Consider the following 23,508-nt stretch of genomic DNA (forward strand, 5'->3'; position numbering starts at 1 on the left):
GGTCCCAGGTTTGATTCCGGTGAAGGGCATTACCTTGCGTTTAGAGGCACATCCCCAGTAGGTGTGCAAGAGGCAACTGATTGATGTTTCTCTCTCATGGATGTTTCTAACTCTCTATCCCTCTCCCTTCCTCTCTGTAAAAAATCAATAAAATATATTTTTAAAAAATTTAAAAAAAAGAATGAGAGCTGAAACCAAAGGCTCTGCCCCACGTCTCCTGTCCTCAGTCTCCACATCTGTCAAATGGGAAACCACCTGTCCTACTTCACAGAGCTGGGGAGAGGGAGGTCAGGTGAAAACACGCGGATGCCAGGTTGCGTCACCTTTGCAGAGAAAATTCACCATTTCCTTTTGCCATCTTTAGTAGGCCAGTAGGGAGGTCACCTCTGTCCCTGCTACCCAGCTCAAGTACTTCCCTGAGTCGTGTACAGAAGAGATCTGGCCCCTAACTGAACCAAGACAGGTTGAATGACCAGCCCTAGGTCGGGGGTATTGAATGGCAAGCCCTAGGTCGGTTTATCTGAGCAACACTTCCTCTACTCAGGCTGGAAAGAGGCCTCTGGATGTTGGCTCTGCTCATGGCCCCATAAGTGTTGCTCACACACCACCCCTAGCCTTTTCACTAGCAGTCACCCACCTGTACCCCATTCACTTTCTCACCTCCTTGTTCACCCAGCGCAGATTTCAAGGCTCATTATTGTTGTAACTCTGGCTCCTCCCTCCCCCTGTTGTGTCCTCCCAGCAGGGCCCCCACTCAAGCAGCTGTCCCCTCCACTTCACCCAGGCTGCTGAGCGCAGCAGGAACACTGAGCTCACTGCATAGCTACGTCCACACACCTCTAACAAGGCTGCCAGCCCCCAGCCATCCCCACTACCCATGGTGTTTGCTTCTCCCTCCCTCCCTCTAAAAGACCATTCTATTCCTTCTCATCTCCCAAAACACTTACACCTCCCCACTTCTTGTCTTTTCCACCAATGACTGTCTCATTCTTCATTGAGAAAATAGAAGCAACAAAGCAAAGGTTTCCCACCATTGGCCCGCTTCCATTTAGACCCACACTCCCCCCTTTCCCTCTGTTACTGTGGTTAAACTGTCTCTACTCCAAGAGAAAGGTCAACCCTCCATCTGTGCTTTGCATCCCAGGCCCTCTTACCTTCTCAAGGACCTTGCTCCTGAATTTACTTTTTCCTGTGTCTGCAATTTTGTTCTCCCTTTCTACTGGACCATTGAATCACACACATGTTTTCATATCTCCTGTCCTTAAAAAAAACTCACTTCCTTGATCCCACATTTCCTTGTAGCTCCTGTTCTATTTGTCTGTTCCCCATTACAGCAAGAAGACTTATTTGTAGTCCTCACATCACAGTCTCTCCCTAACCTACTCTGAGTGGACTTCGGTCCTTATCCCTACACTTAGTCTGCTCTTGCAAGAGCACCAGTAACCTCCATGTAGCCTAATTCAGTGGCCACTTCTCTGTTCTTATCTTACTGGATCTCTTAGCATCTCCTAAGAGACAGTTGACCACTTCCTCTTTCCCTTGGTTTCATGGTACTCCTCTCTCCTGAATGTCCACCAACCGCACCTAATGTATCTTCTCTGCCTCTCTGCTGGCCCCTTCTTCTCTGCTTGATCTCCAAACATTGAAATGCCCAAGAGCCTTATCTTTGGCCCATTTCTTTCCTCCTCCATCCCTAAGTGACCTCATTGTGTAGCTTTAAATAAAATCTGTATGCTGAGGACTCCCAATCCATCCTCTATAGAGAATGCTTTTCCTTTGTTTAAAATTTTCAAAAGGCCTCATCATCCTTAGAAACTTGTTTTCCTAGTTTGTAAGCCCTACATGATCTGCCCCGCTCAACATGGGGCCTGGCAACTAGATCTCCTTCTGCTGACAGATAACTGATAAAGGATACAGGACACCTTCTAATTAGGGGCATTTGGGGGCATGAGTGTGTAGAAGATGTGCTCCAGAGGGGAGGGACTGGAGAATGCTGTGATGCATGGGAAAGGAGTAGGGAAAGGAAGGAAAGGAATACACTTCTATAATCAGACTCCAGCTTGGAGAAGGTCCTGCTTCCATGGACAACCAATTGCTAAGGCAGCCCCATCAGCAGCAGGGTCTGTGGCAGTAGAAGACCACATCCACTCCACTGGATGGGTGATGGAGAGAGATGGGGGCTGGGTATTGTAGAGAGAGAAGAGGAGAAGGAGGAATAGCTGCCATTTTTCAAAATTCAATAGACTGCCTATAGCTGGGGCCAAGCAGAGGGCATGGCAACCAAGAATTTAGCCACAGCCTGGGCTCGTAAGAAGTTGAGCTGGGACAAACGTGCCTTGGCTGACATGGCAGAGACTGGGAACCTCAGAACCCCATGACCACAGCTGGGCTCCTTCTCCCCAAAGCCAAGTGCTCTGTACTCTTCTCTTATGCCACCCAAGTGAGGAAATAAAAGCCCCTGCTATCCATGGGAAAACACATGGAGGTATGTCTTACTGTTGTCCAAGTGGTTGGCCTTAATGATCTTCTCTGAGTAGTCAGAAATACTGGAGCATTCAATCTAGAAAGACACAGAACAAAGGAGCAACGCATCAAAAATACAACCAGCACCAAGTTAAGGAACGGAGAAGCTGAGACCTACAGGGGTGCAGTAACATGCCCACAGCTGTCACTGCTAATCTGTGGCAGATTAAAAACTACAATGCAGCCCTCCCAACTTGTGGGGTGCCTTCACAATGGAGGCCCGTGTCTAAGTTGGGAGATTCAGGAGGCGCTGGCAGACCTCACTCTCCTGACCAGGGAAGCATTGGATGAGGTGGCACAGCCGCTGTCCTCCTGGGAGAGCATGTAGAACCGACCAGAGGTGCTGTGAGCCTCCCTCGATGTTATCTTCCCACCACCCCCAACCCCCAGCCCTCACTGGTTAAACTTGGAACATTCCAGGATAGGGAATATCTGGAAAATGCCAAGTCAGGGCCTTGGGGCCAGTCTTAAGATCCCCCCCATCCCTTCCCCCCACCCCCCCCACACACAAGTTAACTCTCACCTCTTCTGATTCTTTTTAATCTAAAAGTCTTTCCATACTCCCAAAATCTGAGCAGAGGGCCAAGGTATTTGAGGGAGTAGTTGGTAGTTGACCATCAGCTGAGAGAAGGCCATTGTGGGAATGCAGGAGATCAAACCCCAGCCTGGGGGTTAGAGGCCCTGGGCATGCCAGGGAGGGTCCGGAGGCACTGAAAACAGAGGGGCAGCTGCCAAGAGCTGTTCTCACCTCTTTAGCCGCCCCCCTACAGAGACCAGACTGCTGAGTCCTGGTTCACCTCACCTTCACACTCAGGCCCCACCTCAGACTGCCCCAGGGCCTTGGGCATTTGCATAGGGCCACTGAGGGGTTGCTTGCAGCCTCCTCAAAGCCTGAGGTAAGGTGAGGGCACCTCCAGGGTCAAAAGAGGGAAACTCTGGTAGAGGAGGCAGACCCTAGCCAAGCTCAGACCCCAGAGGACCGGCCTTTCCTGAGCTACCAGGCTCCGTGGCCACAGTCCTGTTGCCTGCAGGACTGCTTCTCTCCTTTCCCTTGCCTCGCCACGTTTCATCCCTTCTGCAAGAGGGTACTGAGCTTAGCCTTGGAGAACATGGGACCTGGAACCAGACAGCCTGGATTTATATGTGGCCTCTGCCGCTTTCTAGCTGTATCTTGGTTTCCTCACTAAGTCACAGGTCCTTCTCACATGGTCAAAGGGAGGATGAAACACACATGGGACGCAGGAGGCTGCACTCATATTCTTTCCACTTTTTCTTCTTCTTACCTCTACCTTTACTTTTCCCCCCTCTCTTTTCTTTAGTCTCTCTTCATTTCCCCCATTTTCATTTGTTTTCTAGTTTCTTTTCTTTCTCCTTTTTGTTAGTCCCTCTCCCAGTCCTGTAGCTTTTCTGTGAGTCTTTCCATCCTTCTGTCTCTCTCTCTCCATTTCTCTCACATCTGTCTCCCAGTTTCACTGTCTCCATCTGCTGTCTCTGTCAATTTCCTCTCTCCCTCCCTAGCTCTCTCCCCCTCTCTCTTCCCTCTTTCCTGCCATCCCAGCTTCCCTACTGGAGAAGAGCTGTGGGTGGAAGGGGGAGCCTGGCACAGGAGAAACTGAACTGTGAAATGAGCCAGCCTGAAAGAAGCCCGGCTAACTGTGGCGGAGCTGTTTATAAAAGAGCTGTTATAGCAGAAGAGCGGGAGGCAGCCAGGTTGGGACCAGTCACCACAGCTGGAAGGCGCCTGGTGGGACCTTCCTGACAGCTCCTTGGCCGGAGCCCCTGCCAACTTGGAAGCCCCAGCCGACTTGGAAGGCGGTGACAGGTGGCCCTGCCTCTCCCTGTGCAGCCCTCCGCTCCCCCGTGTCTAGCAGAGACTGGGGCTGAATCAGGGCCTGTCAGCACTGCGAGGAGGCGCTCCGGGGTCAGCATGCAGTCTCACCGCTCTGTGGCAGTGTGAGCTCCTTGGCAGTGGAGTCTGCCATGGACAGGAGGCCTCCACCCTGGTGAGCGGGGCCTTGCCAAGGGAAGCCGAAAGGTGGGGAGGGCAGTACCTGTGGTGATGACAGGACTTGACCTTGGGCATCAGATTGGCCCCATACCCTAACCACATGCCTCAGCTGAGTGCATTATAGCTTTTCTGGTCCAGGTTTCCAGAAGACCCTCTACAGCTAAGGACCAAGTGCTTTCCAGGCCAGGCGTGAAGGAGGAATTCTGTTCCTGCTGAAGGGGGTTGACCAAGGGGATTTGGAGGGTCCTACTCAACCCAGGAGCCTGGGGTTCTCCGGACAGGCTCTCATGACCCAGCGAAATGCACAGAGAATCAGGCCCCACTGAAACCTGCCTAGCTGCCCGGGAGCCTCTGCAAAGGGGCCGCCTGTGCATAGGCTGTGAGTTTTTTATTGTAACTTGAATTTTGATTGAGATTAATTCCAATTTTCCACTTCTAGACCCACGGCATTTTTTCAATGTCAGCCAGCAGCACGGATCCCTCTTTTTCACAGAGGAATGCTAGGAGGTTCCTGGAGGGTCAGCCTCCACCTCTAGCCAGAGAGGCTGCAGCAGCCAGAGCAGCAGAATTAGATCTACCAAGTTGCCCTTTAAAGGACAAAGCAGGGGGTTTTCTTGTTGTTATCTCCTAGGGCCCTATCCCGACTATCCTAATAAACACTGAGCGTCTGTCCTATGCCAGTTCTGTTCTAAGCTCCTTACATATGTATTAAACTTTTCACGCCTCACAATGACCCCATGGGCAAGACACTATTTTCATGTCCATTTTATACATTGGGGAAACTGAGGTACAGAGAAGTGAATTGCCCACGGTCACACAACTCATGAATAGAAGAGCAGAGGTTCAGGCCAGAGCTCACACGTGTAATCATGCTGCACTGCCTCTCAAGCATTGTGAGGCGCTGATGACACTGAAATGGTTTCTGAAAAGTCAAAAATCCTCTGCAAATGTCAGCAGTCGCCAGGGCAAGGAGTGATGCCCGGGTGACGGGGAGCCATGGAGACTGTCCTGCCTCCTGAGGGGCACACTTGATTTTTCCCTTGAGTGTGTGACCTCAGCAGAGAGGTGGAGTAGGGTTTGTACTACTAGGAAGGGCTGAGGCCACTGCGAGGGGGGTGGGGGGTGGCATGCTCACCCCAAACACCTTCTTGGCCCCTGCTTTGGCAGCAAACATGGAAAGGATCCCGGTACCACTCCCGACGTCCAGCACCACTTTGTCCTTGAACACGTGCTTGTTGTGGTACATGGAGTTCCGGTAAGTGAGCGTCCGCACCTCATCCTTGAGCATTTCCTATATGGAAGGAAAGGAAAGTCAGTGTCAATGTATTCAAGGTACTTGGGAGTATGCCAGGGTCACGGGCCCCAGGACTGTCCCGCCAAATTCTTCAAGGATCTTCACTAGGCAAGCCACAGAAGAGTACTGTGGCACAGCTAGACCAATGGCTACCTGCATCATTACAAACAACTCCAGCCCTAAAACTCTGCTCAAGATAGCTTTGTACTATCAAAGGAGAAACTCATATCCAGACCTGGGAAAACTCCAATTTACCAAGAAACAAAAGAAAGTACTAGTAGGATGCAGCATGAGAGACTCAAGTTACACCTGAAGCAGAACTTCCTGCCATGGTGAGAATTTTGTCATTGAACAAGTTGTTAAAGGAGGCTTTTTGTGTGTATATTATTTTTGTTTGCTTTTAGGAAAAGAAAACATATTCATTTTTCTACCATTATTTAAGTGCTTTGTGGTAAGAAAGAAACTAGACTACCCATTACAGCTGCCTCCAGCCCAAGGAGAACATGGTTAATTTGTGTATGGTGATGAGGCAGGGGTCTTCATCTATTCAAGGTACCAGCAAACACTCTAAGTCATCACCAATAGCACTGGAATTTTTTGGTATAATTTTAGTATAGTTTTTAGTATAACCTGTGTACAATAAAAAGCACAGAATTCAAAAGTATAACTAAGTGTAAGAGTTTTTACAAATGCACACCATAATTAAGGTACAGAACTTTTCCATCACCCCAGAAAGTCTTTCGTGCCCGTTTGCAATTAATCCTCACTCCCACTCCAGACAACCAATGATCTAATTTCCATCACCAAAGCTTCCTTCTGCCAGATTTAGAACTTCATATAAATTGAATCATACAATATGTACATTTTTGTATCTGTTTCTTTTGCTCAAAGATTTTGAGATTCATTCATTTTCTTGCATGTATCCAAGGTTTGTTCCTTTTTTCTTGTTGCTACAGTTGTCATTCTTATTCTTGTTCTTGTTATTGACTAGTATTCCATTGTATGACCATATCCATTCACTTGTTGATGGGTATTTGGATTGTTATGAATAAAGGTGTTACATTTTCACATAAGCATTTTTGAGGATGCATGTTTCTATTTCCTTTGAGTAAATACCTAGAAGTGGGGTTTTGGGTCCTACGGTAGGTGTTTAATTATACTTAAAATTGCCTAACAGTTTTTCAAAATAGTGGTGCCATTTCATGATCCCACCAGCAATACATGAGAACTCAAGTTGCTTTACATGCTGACCAATTAGACTTATCAGTCTTTTTAATATTAGTTATTATAGTGCAGTGATTTTCAACCTTTTTCATCTCATGGTGCACATAGAGTAATTACTAAAATTCCATGGAACACCCAAAAACATATTTTTTGTGGATCTTACAAAAAATAGGTAATTTTGATTCATTCACACTGGACAGCTATTGTTGTGTTGGCTCTTGTCACTTTTTTATTTGACAATCTAAGGGAACAGAGGTCAGATACTGCATGTTTAAAAATTCTTGTGGCAGCACACCAGTTGAAAATTGCTGTTATAGTGGATATAAACTAGTATCTCATTGTAGTTTTAATTGCATTTCCATGATGGCTATTGATGCAGACAATTTTTTTCATGTGTTTATGGATTCTTCATATATACCTTCTTTTGTGAAGTGTCTTCATTTTTTTTCTTGAGCTATTTGCTTTTCCTTATTGAATTATAGGAGTTTATATATTCTGGAAATGAATCCTTTATCAAATGTACATATTGTGAATGTCTTCTCCAAATCTGTGATTTGCCTTTTCATTTTCTTAATGTTGTCATTTGAAAAGCAGTTTTTAATTTTGATAAAGACCAATTTTTTTTAGTGTTTTCTTTTTTTAAATTTTGTTTTATTGCTTAAAGTATTACAAAGAGTATTACATATATCTCCTTTCCCCCCCACCCCTTGACCTTCCCCCGGCCTCCCCTACTCCCCAGTGTCTTGCGTCCATTGCTTATGCTTACATGCATGCATACAAGTCCTTCGGTTGATCTCTTTACCCCCCCCCCCCCGCCACCAACACTCCCTGGCCTTCCCGCTGTAGTTTGACAGTCTGTTCCATGCTGCTCTGCCTCTGTAACTATTTTTGTTCATCAGTTTATAATGGTCTTTATTATCCATAAATGAGTGAGATCATGTGGTATTTTTCTTCAGCATGTATGGAACTGGAGAGCATTCGTTTTTTCTTTTATGATTAGAATTTTCTGTGCCCTGCCTATTCTTTGTCTACCCCAAGGTCACAAAGATATTCTCTTATGCTTTCTTCCAGAAGTTTCATAGTTATGGCTTTTACTTTTAGGCTACAATTCATGTCAAACTAATTTTTATACATAGTGTAAGTTAGGGATGTGAGTTCATTTGCTTCATACAAGTAGATGGCTCAAGCACCAGGCTTCATTTTCCCCACTGAATTACATGGGGGAGATCCTTTGGAACAATCCTTTCTTTGTTTCAATTATGTTGCCACCTTTGTAAAAGTCAATTGACTATATATGTGTGTCTTCTCTGATTTGTTCCATTAATATACCAGTTCAACACTCACTTGATCACCATAGATTTATATTAACTTTGAAATAAAGTAATGTCAGTTCTCCAACTTAGGTATTGTTTGACATGATTATTTTGTTTTTTCTAGAACTTCATCATTTTCATATACATTTTAGAAGCAGTTTGTTAATTCATACAGAATAGCTTGCTGGAGTTGTTTGGGACTGCACTGACTCCTATAGAGCAATTTGGGGAGAATTGATATCTTAGGAATATTGAGTCTTACAATCCAAGAACACAAATACAGCTCTCCATTTATTTAGGTCTTGTTTAATTCTCTCTTGGCAATATTTTATAGATTTCAGTATAAAGGTCTTGTATTTTTAAACTACTAATAAAGTTATTCTTAACTATTTTATGGCACTGTATACAACATATTTTAATTTTTACTTTCCAATTGTTAGTTTATATATTGGCCTTGTATTTTGCAACTTTGCTCCTTTACATATTGATTCCAATAGGATATTTTGGTAGGTTCATTAGTTTTTTTACGTAAAAAAAGCTTGTCACTTGTGAACAAAGACAATTTCACTTTTTTTATCCTATCTGTATGCCTTTTATTTCTTCCTTCTTCTTCTTTTTATCAAAATCTGTCTTTATTAAAGTGAACAAATCATCAGAGTCCTACCCAAACTCAGTGAGCGATGCTGAATCTGCTCCCCTTGCCCGCCTTCAACCAGGCCAACACCAGCTCCCAGCTGGCCTAGCAGTCCACAGTAGGAAGAGTGGCTCTGCACTGTCACACAGCACAGATGTTGCACATTTCAGTGCTTTTAGTGAATTGGTGTCTTCAGTAAACATTTTCTGAGCAGCAAAGACAAGAATTGTTTTCAGAAACCTTAGAATTGGATATAAACATTGGCAATAAACACAATCAATAAATATCATACCATTTCCCAAATGAACAAGACCCCCCAGTGCGAGTTCTTTTCCTGAAGACATTCAAACATCCTGACCAGAGAGTCTGCCTCGGTCCTCCAACCACACAAGGTCTCAAATGCCCGCGTGTGGGGGTCAGGCCTTGAACAGAGGGGCGTGTGATGAGAGGCCAGAAAGCAAAGTAAATCACTTTTAATAGATACTGAAGAACTTCAAATAAAAGGAATCCTGCCACACACACATCCCTCATTGGCAGCTGCAGGGACAGCGGAGACCACAGCAGCTATGCCCTGGACCCGGCGTGTGTCCCTGCATCCCCGTTCCATCTTGCCTTTTATTTCTTGTTCTTTCCCCCTTGCTATATTGCACTGGCAAGGATGGCCATTCAGTAATATGTTAGGCATCCTTCCTTTGTTCTAGTGACATACAAATGTCACCATTAAGTATAATTTTAGCTGTGGCCTCTCCATAAATGTCTTTTACCAGACTGAAAGATTATCTTCTACATTTGATCTTAGCCAAAAGGCCAAGAAGCGATGATAAGTTATCTTCTATTTCTAATTTTCTGAGAGTTGTTATCATAAATTGGTGTTGAATTTTGTCACATACTTTTTCTACATTTTTTTGATATGATTACCACTTCTCTCCTTTATTGTGTTAATGTATTGAACTCCAAAGATTGGTTTCAAATGTTGCATCAACTCTTTGTCATGATGTATTTATCTTCTTAAATATTGCTGGGCTTTATTTACTAATATTTTGTTGCAGATTTTTGTATCTGTATTTATGAGAGATATAGAATTATAACTTTCTCTTATCTTCTCTGATTAGTATGCTGAGCTAATCATACAAGTTAGGAAGTGTTATCTCTTTATACATTTTCTGAAAATGTTTGGATGAGATCAATGTTTTCCTTTTTTAAATGTCTGTATAATTCACCAGTAAAAACATCTGGGCCTGGAGTCTTTTTTGTGGGAAGATTTTAAATTATGAATTCAATTTATTTAATAGATAGAAGGCTATTTTCATTTTCTATGCATTCTTACATCAGTTTTGGCAGGGTGTTTTTTCCAAAGAATTTATCCATTTCTGTTAAGATGTCAAATTTATGGGTATAATCCTATATAATAAAAGCCTAATATGCAAATTTCCCCTTCGACTGTCCATTATGATGTGTGCTGACCACCAGGGGGCGGCACGGAACATGGCTAGCGTTGACGATGTGGAGGCACTGCTGGCCCCGATGGGCCCCGACGAGAGCCTGGCGGGATGGTGGAGCAGGTGAGTGGGCAACACCAGGCCAAGGCGGGTGGGAGCGGGGCCTGATTGCCCTGCCGATCACCCCACAGGTGGAAACCAGCAGCAGCTCTAACACTTTCATTACAGAGAAAGGGTAAATAGCAATATTAAAATATTTCTTCTAATTATTTTCCTTTCAATGTGTAAAAATCCATGCACCAAGCCACTAATACTGTTATAATAGTCTCTAATGACTGTTGGGTGTCTTTATGATCTGTAGTAATGTCCTTGCCTTCATTAATTTATAATCTGTGTTTTCTAATATTTTTTTCTTGATCAGTCTAGTTAGGTGTTATTGATTTAATTAGTATTTTCAAAAACCAACTTTTGGCTCTGTTGATTTTCTTTAATGTTTTATTTCTACTTTATTGATTTCTGTTCTCGTCTTTATTATTTTTTTCCTTTGACTTATGTGGATTTTATTTGCTCTTCTTTCTCTACTTCATAAGGTGGAAGCTTTGATTATGGATTTTATACTTTTGCTTTCTAATAAAAACATTTAAGCTATACATTTTCCTCTAACGATTCCTTTAACTGCATCCCACAAGTTTTCATATGTTGTGTGTCTTAGATCAGGCTGCTATAACAGAATGTCTTAGACTGGGCAGCTTAAAAAAACAAACATTTACTCCTCACATTCTGGAGGTTTGGAAATCCAAGATTAAGGTGCCGCAGATCTGGTACCTGGTTTGCAGGTGGTTGCCTGCTCCTTGTGTCCTCACATGGCAGACAGCAGAGTGAGACAGCAAGCCTTAATGTGTCTTCTAAGAAGGGCACTAATCCCATTCATGAGGGCTGACCCTCATGCCCTAGTTACCTCCCAGAGGCCACACCTCCTAATATCATCATACTGGGGATTAGGATTTTGACATATGAAATCTGAGGGGACATATTCATTTCACAGCATTGTTTTCATTATCATTCCATTTGGAATATTTTCTAACTTCCTGTGATTTCTTCCTGACCCTGTTCTCAGTGCTGCTTAATTTCCAAATATTTGGAGATTTTCTAGAAAATTTATTGCTTCTGGTTTCTAATTTAATTCTATTATGAAAAAACTAGGGGCCCAGTGCACGAATTCGTGCACCTTGAAATGAACTGTGGGCCGTGAGGTTGTGGTAGGCACAGGGGCGGGTCTCGGCCCATCCTCTGTGCCCGTGCCTGGCCCCTCCCACTGTGGCCCTGGTCCCCTGTCTGCCTGCAGCCCTGTTCCTGCTGCCACCACTCCCATACACTGACAGCACTGGCCCACTCACACCCGCCGACAGTGCAGAGTGATTGGGGCTGGCGCCAGCAGTGGGTGCGAGCGGAGCCGGTGCCATCAGCAGGTGCAAGTAGCAGCTGCTGCCCCAATCACCCCTCAGGAGCAGGAGGAGGTGAAGAAGCCTTCAGGGGCAATTGGGGCTGGCAGCCACCACTCGCACCCACTGACGGCACCAAGCCATCAGGGTCAGCACCAGCCACTGGCAGCAGGTGCAAGCAGTGGCTCCAGCACCAGCTGCAGGTGGGAGTGGGGCTGGTGCTGGCAGCAGGTACGAACACCCGGCAGGACCGTGGCGCATTGGAGCAAAGAAATTTCAGTAACCACTAGAGGCTCACCCCAATGACAGCGACCAGCACCCCACCTTGATCTGGCACCCCTGCTCACCTGCTCCACCATCCCGCCATGTTCCGTGTGCCCCCCTGGTGGTCAACGCACGTCATAGCAACCAGTTGTTCGGTTGTTCCACCGTTCAGTCTATTTGCATATTAGGGTTTTATATAGAGAGATATATACTGTGCATAATTTCAACCTTTTGAAATTCATTGAGATTTGTTTGTATCCCAGCATATCTATCTTATTGAATATTTCAATCTGCCCTTTAAAAAAATGTGTATTCTATAGATTGGTGGTGCAATGTTCTAGAAATGCCAATTAGGTCAGGTTATTTGATAATGTCAGAAGATTGTTCAAATTTTCTCCAGCCTTATTGATTTTTTTTGGTACATTTGTTCTATCAATTACCAGTAAACTAGCATTAAAACAAATCTTTACTTATTGTTGGGGATTTGTATTTTTCTCCATCTAGTTCTGTAGATTTTGCTTTATGTTTTTAAGCTCTGTGCACACATGTTCAGTGGCTTTGTAATATGTCACCTTGGCCACCTGAACTACATTTTACAGAATTCTCTTTCCATTATATTTCTAGTTAGGAGAGGTTACAAGAAATACTCTTGTGAGATTTAGAAAACAAAAAGGAGGCAGGAACCATTTATAATGCACATATGTCATTGGCAGACGTACAATTGTTCTGCCTTCAAAATCAGCTTCTCTAACTCTTGGGCCAGGTGCGCATTTCCTGCCAGGTGAAACACCCCAGGCTCTATAGGATATGCTTGTCACCAAGGTCAAAGGCAATAGAATGTATACTTGTTTCAACCTGTTGTAGGGTTCAATCTTGTGCTTATGGGTTCTAGCTGCTCCTGATCTCCCCTTATTTTATATCCAAATTTCTTTTCTAGCTACCTGTTCTGTAGACTTCAAGCTCCAACATCAGACATGCATATATATAAAAAATCCTACTGGACCCGCTTCCATTGTTGAACCCTGACTGATATAGAGATTGATACCAAGAATAGTTCCTAAGGAACAGAACCTGAAGTTGTGTTCTCTGAATCAGTTCTGAGTTTTAAAGGCACTAATAGCTCTATTGCCATTGGTAAAGGGGGCACTGGTAGTCACTGGCATGAAATGGCAAAGGAGTTACTCAAGTTTAGGTTGAGATAGCTGTAATAAAGTATCTGTAGAAGACAAGACTGGGTGGCCAAGCATTTGCTACCTTAGCACATTTTGGTCAAAACGAGGAATACTATAATGGAGTGGGTTAGTTGGATGATTACTACTAACTTTGCTAGAAAACTTGGAGAAAACAAGTCATGAGCACAGGGATTTAAAATTTCCAGTTCAGGGTCTGAATATAGCACCTAAAAGCTTCTATAAGTTCTCAGGGCGGGGGTGGCGGGGGGAGGCGGGAGGGGGGGGCGATGGCATTTCCTGTAGGTGCAGGGCTAAGATTTCTGCAAACCAAATCTGAAGTCTAATCCTGCAAATACCTGAATTCAACACAAATTGAATTCCCATCCCTGCAGGGTCTCTTTTGTTAAAGTTGAGGCATCTATTGGGAAGAAATGGGATCTTGAATATTGGAATTGGAACATATGGTCAAATTCTAATGAAGCTGAACCTCAAGTCCCTAAATGACAGAGTTTTCTTTGCCAGTAGAAGCATCTTCCACCCCTGCCTGAGGGAGTTGTTTGTTTGTTTTTTTCCTGAAGAATCACATTGGTCTCCCTTGAGGTACTTGCTAGCAAGGTACTTCTGATTTCCAGGACCTACCCCCACCAACTTTATTGGCTGCTACCCCTACAATTAGATTAAACTCCAAGCAGTCCCCAAAGGGTATAAAGAGTGACTCATTGGGAGATGTGATACACACGAAAAGAAATGCATGATAATTTTTATTTATATAGACTGAAAACTAGGGAATATATATGGAAATGTATTTTATTTTTTGTTAATCTTCAACCAAGGATATTTTTTCCATTGATTTTTAGAGAGAGTGGGAGCCCGGGAGGGAGGTGGAGAGAGAGAGAGAGAAACAGTGATGTGAGAGAAACACCGATTGGTGACTTCCTGCACGTGCCTGACCGGGATCAGGGATCAAACCTGCAACCCAGGTTTGTGCCCTTGACCTGGAATTGAACCTGTGACCCTTCGGTGCATGGGCCAAGACTCTAACCACTGAACAAACTGGCTAGGGCTGGAAATGTATATTAAGAGTGTGGGATCAACATAAAAGGAAAAGAAAGCTGGATGGGCCAAGTTTATTGATATAGGACCACTAACCAGAGATTCTGGGTTCACCATTTTAGCTTCAGGGGCTCGAAATGTTTCTAACTATTGGTTTGGTTGGTTGACTGAAATATGGACCCAACGTTAGCCTACATTAAATGAAATTGAAATGTCAGAACTTCCTCAGTATGCCGAAGAGGAAGGTACCCAGAGGTTCAGGGAAATCAGAACGTTAGTGTGCAATTATCATGTGAGACCTACTCACCAACACCAGAGAGCACACCTTTCACCACAGCTGTGTGAAATAAACTTGTGAGAGGAGGCCAGCATCCTTGAAGAGCTCTGTGGTGGCTCTTCTCTATAAGTCGGAAATTACAGGAGGAATTTCTACCACTGAACTGAGATCCCTGAATACTATGGGAATAACATCAAACTGAGATCCTGAGGTAGTGGGGGTTAAATTGCAGCACGTAATCACCAAAGATGAGGTGGGCATGGTTACCATGAAGGACATGGGAGCCAAAGATTTTCAGAATAGTTTGAATTGCAAAGATCTCTGATGTTCACTGCTTGGTTATAGTATTTCAGAAAAGAAATCATACTAAATTCTTGATTATAGTATTTCAGAAGGGAATCATACTAAATTATTGCTTAATATGTTTAAACAGAAAAGTTATACTAGTAGATCTGGTGAGCAGAAGTCTGGTTTGAATCACCAGAGTCAGAGTCCCTCCATGATTCCCAAACTTGAGTTAGTTTACAGAACCCCTTGAATGAAGGAAAATCCATGTCCCCTGGGGGGAAATCCTGTTGCACTGCCAAGAACTGATGCTGTTAATCATTCTCCAACCTTCCCTAAGAAGGCTTGCAGCCATTTATTAGGGTAATAACATTGGAGAAAAACAAAGACAGATTTTTGAGGATTACTGGACACTGGCTCTGAACTGACACTAGTTCCATGAGGCCCATCAGTCCAGGAGATGAATTCCCAGAGACCCACATCCCCATTCAGTGTGCCTATTTGGTCGATGCAGAAGACAGAGATGGATCTTAGAGAATGACCAGGGATTATCATAAACATAATCAGGTGGTAATTCCAGTTGTTTCAGATGTGGCTTCATTGCTTGAGCAAACTAAGTTTTTTATCACTTTTTGAAATTTATCCTCCTATACTTTTTCCAATATTTTTCTTTCCTATTCTTTTTCTTCTCCTCTGGAACTCACATGTTTTACCACTTGTTTCTGTCCCACAAATCACTGAGCTTTTTGTCAATTTTTTTTTACTTTTTATGGGTGATTTCTACTGATCTGTCCTTAAGTTCATAGATCTTTTCTTTCTATGTATTCTATTTGCTATTAATCTCATCCAATAAATATCTGGTTTAGATCTTGTACTTTTATTGTAGAATTTCATCTATTATAAACATCTTCTCTTGGAGATTTTTTAAAAATCATATTTATTATAGTTATTTTAAAGTGTTTTTCTGATAATTCCAAGGCCTTGGCTGTTTATATGTCTGTTTCTATTGATTAATTTTCCTCTTGACTATTAACCAAATTCTCCTATTTCTGCACATCTTATAATAATTATTTTATGCTGTAGATAATGTGTAAGAAACATTACCAGCTGTTTTTATTGTTGTTGTCTTTTCCAAAAAGTACTGTTTTTTCCTTTGTTAGGCAGCTAGAGTGATGGGCTGCTCAGTTCAATCCAATCAGGAGTTGAGCAAGTTTGGGATGGGTTTGTGGCTTTAATCCTTCTGTTAGAGAATTTAATCACAGGGACTAAAAGATCTTGTACTATTTGCTTTTCAGTGGAGCCACTACTTCCTGTGCTGCTTCAGAGCTCATATATTTGATCATACTAGAATTTGAGTATGGAAGGGTTTTACTTAGATTGAGTTTACTTTTGGCTTTAACTTATTTGAAAGTGAGCTCAAGCCCTTCCCTCCCAGAGATGTCTGGGACCAAACACTCCAAGACTTCTAGACATCAAAACTGCAAGACCTCACAGTGAGACCACAGACTGCAGATGGTTTCCCCAGAACCAGGCACAGGGCATGGTGCATAACCCATGCTCTATAAATAGGAATACAGTAGAGTATAGTGGAGCCAGAATTCCTACATTTGAATCATAGCTCTAATGCTTTTGAGCTCTCTGATCCAGGTCATCATTCAGCCTCTGTATCTCAATTTCCCCATCTGGAATATGGGGTAATAAGAGCGCCTACTTCATAGGGTTGTTGTGATGGTTAAATAAATATAGTAAGGATTATATAAGTGTTAGCTCTGGCCTTTTGTGATGATAACCCTTTTCATCCATGCAAAGAAATTGTTAGAGGTGAGCAGAGAATGGAGCAAAAATAATGGCAAATATTTCAGAAATCTCTCACTCACAGTTATGGTTAAAAGTCCTCACAGCCTTTCCTGATGGAATTTGATTGGCCCAATACCTCTGCAGATCTTATTGTTACTGAAGCAGAGCTGCCCAAGTGCCTCCTCCCCTTTAATTCATTGCCTTTTGTCACTTCTTTGGTCCCTTCTTCCCTTCTTTAGGCTCCAGACCACAGGAGTTAGGTTCAAAGATACAAGTTCTTAGAAAAGGAAAGTTGTGACTTAGCAAATCTCCCTCCACTAGGCCTGCCCAAAGTAAAGGCTCTTCCTCCTCCACCCCTGCTTTAGTCATCCCTGGGAGAGAACGACCCAAAGAGGCCTCAAACGTTTCAGACAGAGCATGCCACTCTGGTGAGAACAATTCCCAGCTCCAGCTGTAGATGACTTTGTCTCCCAGCTTTCTTGCCTGTTAAACACATGACAGCACATTGACTAATTGCTGAGAAATTAGGTCTTGAAGAATGTTTCAAAAGAAACTGCAGCAAGCTTGTCAAAAGAACTGAGCTGGCCAGGAGTGGGACGGGCGCCCAGGGTGCAGGGGCTGGCAACACAGCCCCACTGGCAGGCAGCTGAGGCACCACGCCCAGCGCCTGTCAAAGATGCTGAGAATTCAGAGCAGGGCTGCGGGAGGTCACAGAGCTGGCCCTCTCCACTCTGAGCAAATGCCTCAGTAGGCAGACATCTGTCACTTCTGCTCCTGTTCAAGATTCCATTCTTCTCAGAGGGGCTCTGTGTCGGAAGGCCACAGGGCCCTCTCCCTCATCCCACCCTCTGAAGGTTGAGTACAGAGTCCTCTCTGGATGGAGTCATGAGATGGAAGAACAGAAGTGTCCAGACCACCTCCTGCTGTGCTCTCTAGACCCCAACAGTGTCCTTCCCCAAACGCAGTGCTTCTCCTTTGTATTTGCCGACTCATCAAATCCAAGCACCATGTTTCCTAAACACTCACTGATCACTATTAATCAGCAAGCTGGCGGTGCTGCTGCCTGCCCTGTGAGCATCTTGTTAATGACGGGAGAAGACTGCCAAACGGCCAGCTCGGCTCCGGATGGTGAGATATGGGTCTTGCCCAGACTGAGGAGGCAAAGGCATCGCTGTGAGCCGTCTGCCACAGAACTGAGATCCCTGGCGTTTGATAACAAAAAATGAGCAGGCCCTCTCTCCTTGAAGAACAATGTAAAGAGTCCATCCACTCATTTCCTACCAGAGACCAAAAACAGGGTGGAGGGAAAGCTTCAACTAGGAAGAAAGGCCAAGAAGCCAACCCTGCATTACAGACCTTTGTGTTTCCCTGAGGCCAGGATCTAGAGATGGACAGCAGCAGCAGGAGGAGGGACTTAAGCTAGATGATCAGAAGTACTTTCTCATGTGAAGGATTGCTAACTATTCTAGGGTAGGTTACTAAGGAAAGACATGTTATCTATGACCTGCAGATCCCTTACTCCAACTTAATTAGCTCAGTCTACACTGTTTATATATGTTCATTTACAAATTTGATTTTTCTATCAATACATGAAATTGAGGAGACATACTATAATATTTATTTGATGACCCTTGGTGTCCCCTCTCAATGGAGATCGTACCCTGCTGGATGCCTGGCCGTGGTGCTGGCCAGGCATCACCTGAGTGATGAAGCTAGCAGGCATGTCAATAAACCTTTGCCAATCAGATGATGTGCCAAACACTGGTTAGAGGCTGAGGAACCAAGACCTGAAGAATTACAGAGATTAACAGTAGCCCAGGAGAGCACATCCTGGGTGCCAAAGTGTTGCCCAGCAAGAACTTAGCAATTCAGAGGGAGGTGTCGGAGAAGTCAATCAGAGGAGGCTCCGTGGGGGAGCGCAGCCTAAAGATGGGTGGGGAGTTGAATGCCCATCGTGGAGGGTTGGTTTCCGTCAGGAGGGATTTCAGAAAGCCCCAAGGGGAGCACATCAGGGCCCCTGGGACTACAGTTTCTCCCCTGATACAGGTGCTCAGAGCTGTGGGCCTGTTAAAATTGACCACATGGAAGGCACATCCTTTAATTAGCCAAGGGACCTTGAGGAGCGAAGCTCTTGAACGAGTCCTTTCTGCCTCTCAGAGCCTCTCACAGGCCCAGGTCAGGGCTCCGCACATGCACCATCCCAATCCTGGGTCCCACGGAAAGAGGATCACAGTAGACACAACTCACCCATTTGCCCTGAGAGGGCATTCGATCCACCAAGAGAGGCAAGCTTGACTGCCCAGGCCTCCCTGGGCCAGGCCCGCACCCCAGGCCGGAGCCTTTATGTGGAGAGGAATTCTCAGGGGGCCAAACCTTGTGTCTCCCCAGGCTGAGCCCAAGTCTAGCAGTAATGGAGAGACCCTACATCCACTCTCTACCGCAACATGGAATTGCAAAGGAGCCAGCAGGAACAACGTCAACATTTCCAGAAAGAGTGAACTGTTTTAGAAGCTGTATGGCTACGTAGTTAGGAATGAAGTGCCTGAGCCCAAAATGTGAAGGTTTAATTTCTAGCTCTGCCATTTATTAGCCTATAACCTTGTGTGCAAAGGAACCAGCAAGGATGAACGAAGGTCGATCTGATGCTTAAGGTCTTATATCCTCATCTATAAAATGGAGACAGATAATAATACCAACCTCATAAGATTGACCTGAGGAATAAATGAGCCAATAATATAAAATGCCCAGAACAACAGCCAGGTTGTTGTAAGCACTCAAGAAAAATGCCGGTTATTATTACTAAACATGTGCCTGGCAATGGCAGTGCAGCCTTTTTGATACAGGAAGGGTTTACAGAAGCATCTAATTGGAAGGCAGAGCTTTGAGACATACAGACCGTGAGGAGATAATATAAATATTTTCTTCCTAAGGTTCTTAGGAAGGATAAATGAAATGATACATATACTGTGCTTAGAACAGTAAGCACGCAGTTAATATAGTCGTTTATTTGGGGTGGCTTGAAAGTGTTAAAAGGTGATGAAGGCAGGGCCGGGGGTACAGGTATCAGGAAGCCTCTTGTCAGGAAGCTCCGTTCTATGCTGCAGCTCACAGAAGTCTGCCCTGCTATGGATGAAGACAAGCATTTACACAAAGGAATTTCCTGAGAATCAATCAGGGTGCCAGACCTGGGCCAGGTTTCCATGGACACTTGCTGCATTTCTTCCCTGGAGGCACTCATTGGTCCAGGACCAACCTAAGGATTCATGTCCATCCTTCCTGAAGGCCAACACCATGACCTCCAGAAGGCCTTTGGCTATAGGACCCTAGCTGCAAAGCATCTGAGCTCCTGGAGTGAGGACCAAGGATGTTCAGTCCACCTGGACCACCTGAACTGAGGACCGGGAAGAGACACAGGTGTCGGGCTGTAAAATGGAGGCCCTGAGCTCTCCTTGCTCACCAGCCAAGCAACACAGACACACACTTTCACCCACTCACCTGCGCCAGGCCTGGCCCTGACCCCCTCCCAGAGAGACTCGTGGATGGAGAGAGAATCAGGGGCCTCGGACCACTGGGAGAACTCACTTCATGACAGTGGAGAGTTGAGCACATGCTGCCTCAGAGAACAGTGATGGAACAGCAGGGCCAAGCTTGCCCCATTCGGCCACCAGCTCAGGATGGTTTACCTCGTGGATCCCAAAGTGGGCATAGGAGTCGAAGTAATAATCTCTTGAGGTCATCTCCTCTGGGTTCAGCAGCTTGGACATCTTGCCCCGTCCTGGACAGCTGGGTTGAGTGGACACATGATGGACACATTGCACAGGCTTGGATGGGACCACAGGCTGAGGGGGCTGAGAGGGGGTACTGCTCACCTGAGGACGAAAAAAGGGAGCCTGGTGTGAACAGTGGCAGCGAGGCCCTGCCCTCTGAGATTTTTCCCCTCCTCCCTTCCTGGTCCCTGAGGCCCGCTCCAGTGATCCACACGGCCACTCCTGAGGGGTGGGTGCCAGTGATCCACACGGCCACTCCTAAGGGGTGGGTGCCAGTGATCCACACGGCCACTCCTGAGGCGTGTGGTGCCTTCCAGCTTTCTGGCAGTCACGCTGATGGCTGAGGTGCCATGCTACTCAGGAGCCAAACAGATCTGGTTTAACCCAGCTCCATCTCTTGCTAGTCAGGTGACTTGAGCCCATCCAGGCCCCAGTTCCCATCTCCATTAAATGAGGACAATACCATTCTTTAGAGTCGAATAGTAAACATTTAATAAAGGGAAAGATGTCCGGCATGGTGGCTGGAGAGGAGATTCCAGGGCCAGTCTCCCGGAACATGAATCCTGCTCTGCCACGCACTAGCCCTATTACCTTGAGCAAAGTGATTAGCCTCTTGGTGCCTCAGTTTCCCCACATCTAAAGTGGGAATAAAATGGTTCTCATCATCTAGAGTTGTCCTGAGGATTCGACACATTGGTGTCTGTAAAAGGCTTAGAAAAGGCCGGCACACTGAGTGTTTATTAAGTTAAAATGAGTCTCACCTGCCCCCTTAGGAAGATCACACCCACGGGCCTTTCTCCACCCAACAGGCAGCACTTGGCCCCCAAAATGCAGGTCTCCTGGGTTCTGGGCCTCACACCTGCTGCCTCCCACTCTGGTTTCTGATTCGTGGTTGCTCTGGACTTCAGCAATTGGTCTGAACTGTGAAGACCACACCTCGGTGACCTGCCCGGGCACCACCGGCACCGCTCTTTCTGGGTTCCCAGTCCTGACACCCGGCCCAGCTGCACAGCCACTGCTGCTGCCCAGCACTGACCCCCCGCCACTCCCACAGACCAAGGGGAGGAGGGAGAAGGAGATAGAAGCTTGGAGAACTTCTGGGCCCAGAAGTTTAAGCCTCACTACAGAGGCACAGTCTGCCAGGGGAAGAGCCTCCTCTCCCTGGAGTGGAGTACAGAGGCACAGTCTGCTAGGGGAAGAGCCTCCTCTCCCTGGAGTGGAGGAAATGCAGGTGTGCACAGCACAGCACAGGCCTCAGAGCGGAAGCATCTTTAAAAACAGAGTCGTATGCAGTGGTTGGTTGTCTGGGGCATTGAGAGGCAGACAGCACAGTGCAAGAATGCAAACCCTGGGGCCACACTGCCTGGCTTTCAAACCCTGCCCTGCTACTTGGCTGACAAATGACCTTGGGAAGTCATTTTGTCATCACTGTGCCTCAGTTTCCTCCTCTGTAAGCAGAGATCAAAATAAAAACTACCCAATGGAGTTGTCCAGAAATTTGGATGAGTTGATATAAGTAAAGATATTAAAACACTGCCTGGCATATAATAAGTGTTTAATTGTTATTATTATTATTAATATTCAGATTACATAAACATGTCCCTGTTCTCTGCCTCATTTTTCTCATCTGTGAGCTGGGTCACCTCAGACTTCCTACCTCCTTTCCTAGGACAGAGCAAGATAAAGAAAACACTAGTGGCTTCTTCCCTTTATCATGCTGTGGGCACAACCCCAAGACCGCCAGGGGCTGGAGGGGAGTCAGCAGGGGGATGCGATGGTCCCATTTTCCTGGTGTATCTAGGCTACAGCCTCTGGGAAATAAGCAGGCTTCCCAGTTTAGCAACATCGGATTTCAGGTCGGCGAGATCCCGGGCTGGCACAGGCAGTCGGGCTGCCTCATTAGAATGCAGCAGGTGTGCCCACCCTCAGCTTGGGATGTTGGTCACGGTCTCAGGGAGGCTAAAAATAGACTGTCAATTGCACACTCCCGTGCTGGCTGCAGAGTCACCTCTAAAGCTGAAAAATGCTCTGTGCACGAAGCTGACCCCAATCTTGACTCTATTTAAATATATTAAGAGAAAAAGTCCTAGTTGGTCCAGGCAGCACGTGTGGTCAAGGTCAAAGGGGTCTGCCTCTTGCACCCATTAACTGCCATTCAACTCATGCCAAGGTCTCCTTTTCCGTGGGGTCCCTGAGACTCCTCAGCAGCCAATTTACAAAGCATCAACCACATGCACCCATCACATTCATGAGGGAAAGAAATGAGTAAATATGGAGGGTCATTCAGCTCAATAACTACAGGTCATGGGAACAAAATGGTAACTGTGGCCCTGTCCCTGATGTCACAGGCTGTCAGCCTCCTGCAGAGGGGACTTGCAGTCTGCCCATGAGCTCAAAGCTGTGCCGTCCCAGGAGGCTGGGAGTGGGTGGGAAAGAGCAGTGGCCCAGGATCCCTGGGCATTCAGCTGCGTGGGTGGCGCTTTTCATCTCACAAATCCCTAGTGAGCACCTGTTGCGGCGAGGCGCCGTGCGGGTCCTGTGGGGGAAGCAGATGTACAGGACAGTGCCCTCAAAGCACTCTGTCATCTAGCAGGAGCATAAGACCTTTGAGGCTCCACTGGATGATGGAATAAGGTTTGTTTTACAAGAGAAGCTCAAGTAAATTGTTCTGGGGGCTCAAAGAAGAGAGATTCATTTCCACTTAAAGAGTCAGAAAAGCCTGGGATGGCAGCAGTGAGTGGGGTGGGGAGCTTTCTGAATGAATTTTGGTAGGTGGAGGTGGTGGGGAGGACTCTGGGAGGAGGGGATGGCTTGAGCAAAGAGGTAAAGGGGAAGGAAAGCAGTGAGTTTGTTTGGGGAGCAACTTGGCGGAGATAGTGGGAGATTCGGCTGAAGGGAAATCATGGCCAGGCTGTGATGTAATTAAATAAACAGGACAGTGGGGAGCTGTTGGCTACTTTTAAGCAGGGAGGTCTATGTTCGAGCTCTACTTTAGGAAGATGAATGTGATGCAGTG

General features: G+C 45.6%; 1 protein-coding gene across 1 annotated transcript in view; it reads right to left on the reverse strand.

The window, feature by feature from the left end:
• Positions 1 to 23,508, reverse strand: part of PRMT8 (protein arginine methyltransferase 8) — a 92,089-nt gene that overhangs the window by 37,854 nt on the left and 30,727 nt on the right. Inside the window, exons 2-4 of the mRNA XM_023759936.1 lie at positions 20,409 to 20,594; positions 5,667 to 5,822; positions 2,497 to 2,560 (exon numbers count right to left, since the gene is read on the reverse strand). Coding sequence (XP_023615704.1) covers positions 2,497 to 2,560; positions 5,667 to 5,822; positions 20,409 to 20,594 — 406 coding nt within the window. The remainder of the gene's footprint in view (positions 1 to 2,496; positions 2,561 to 5,666; positions 5,823 to 20,408; positions 20,595 to 23,508) is intronic.

The sequence above is a fragment of the Myotis lucifugus genome, unplaced genomic scaffold, assembly GCF_000147115.1.
Source record: "Myotis lucifugus unplaced genomic scaffold, Myoluc2.0 scaffold_167, whole genome shotgun sequence".
NCBI lineage: Eukaryota > Metazoa > Chordata > Mammalia > Chiroptera > Vespertilionidae > Myotis > Myotis lucifugus.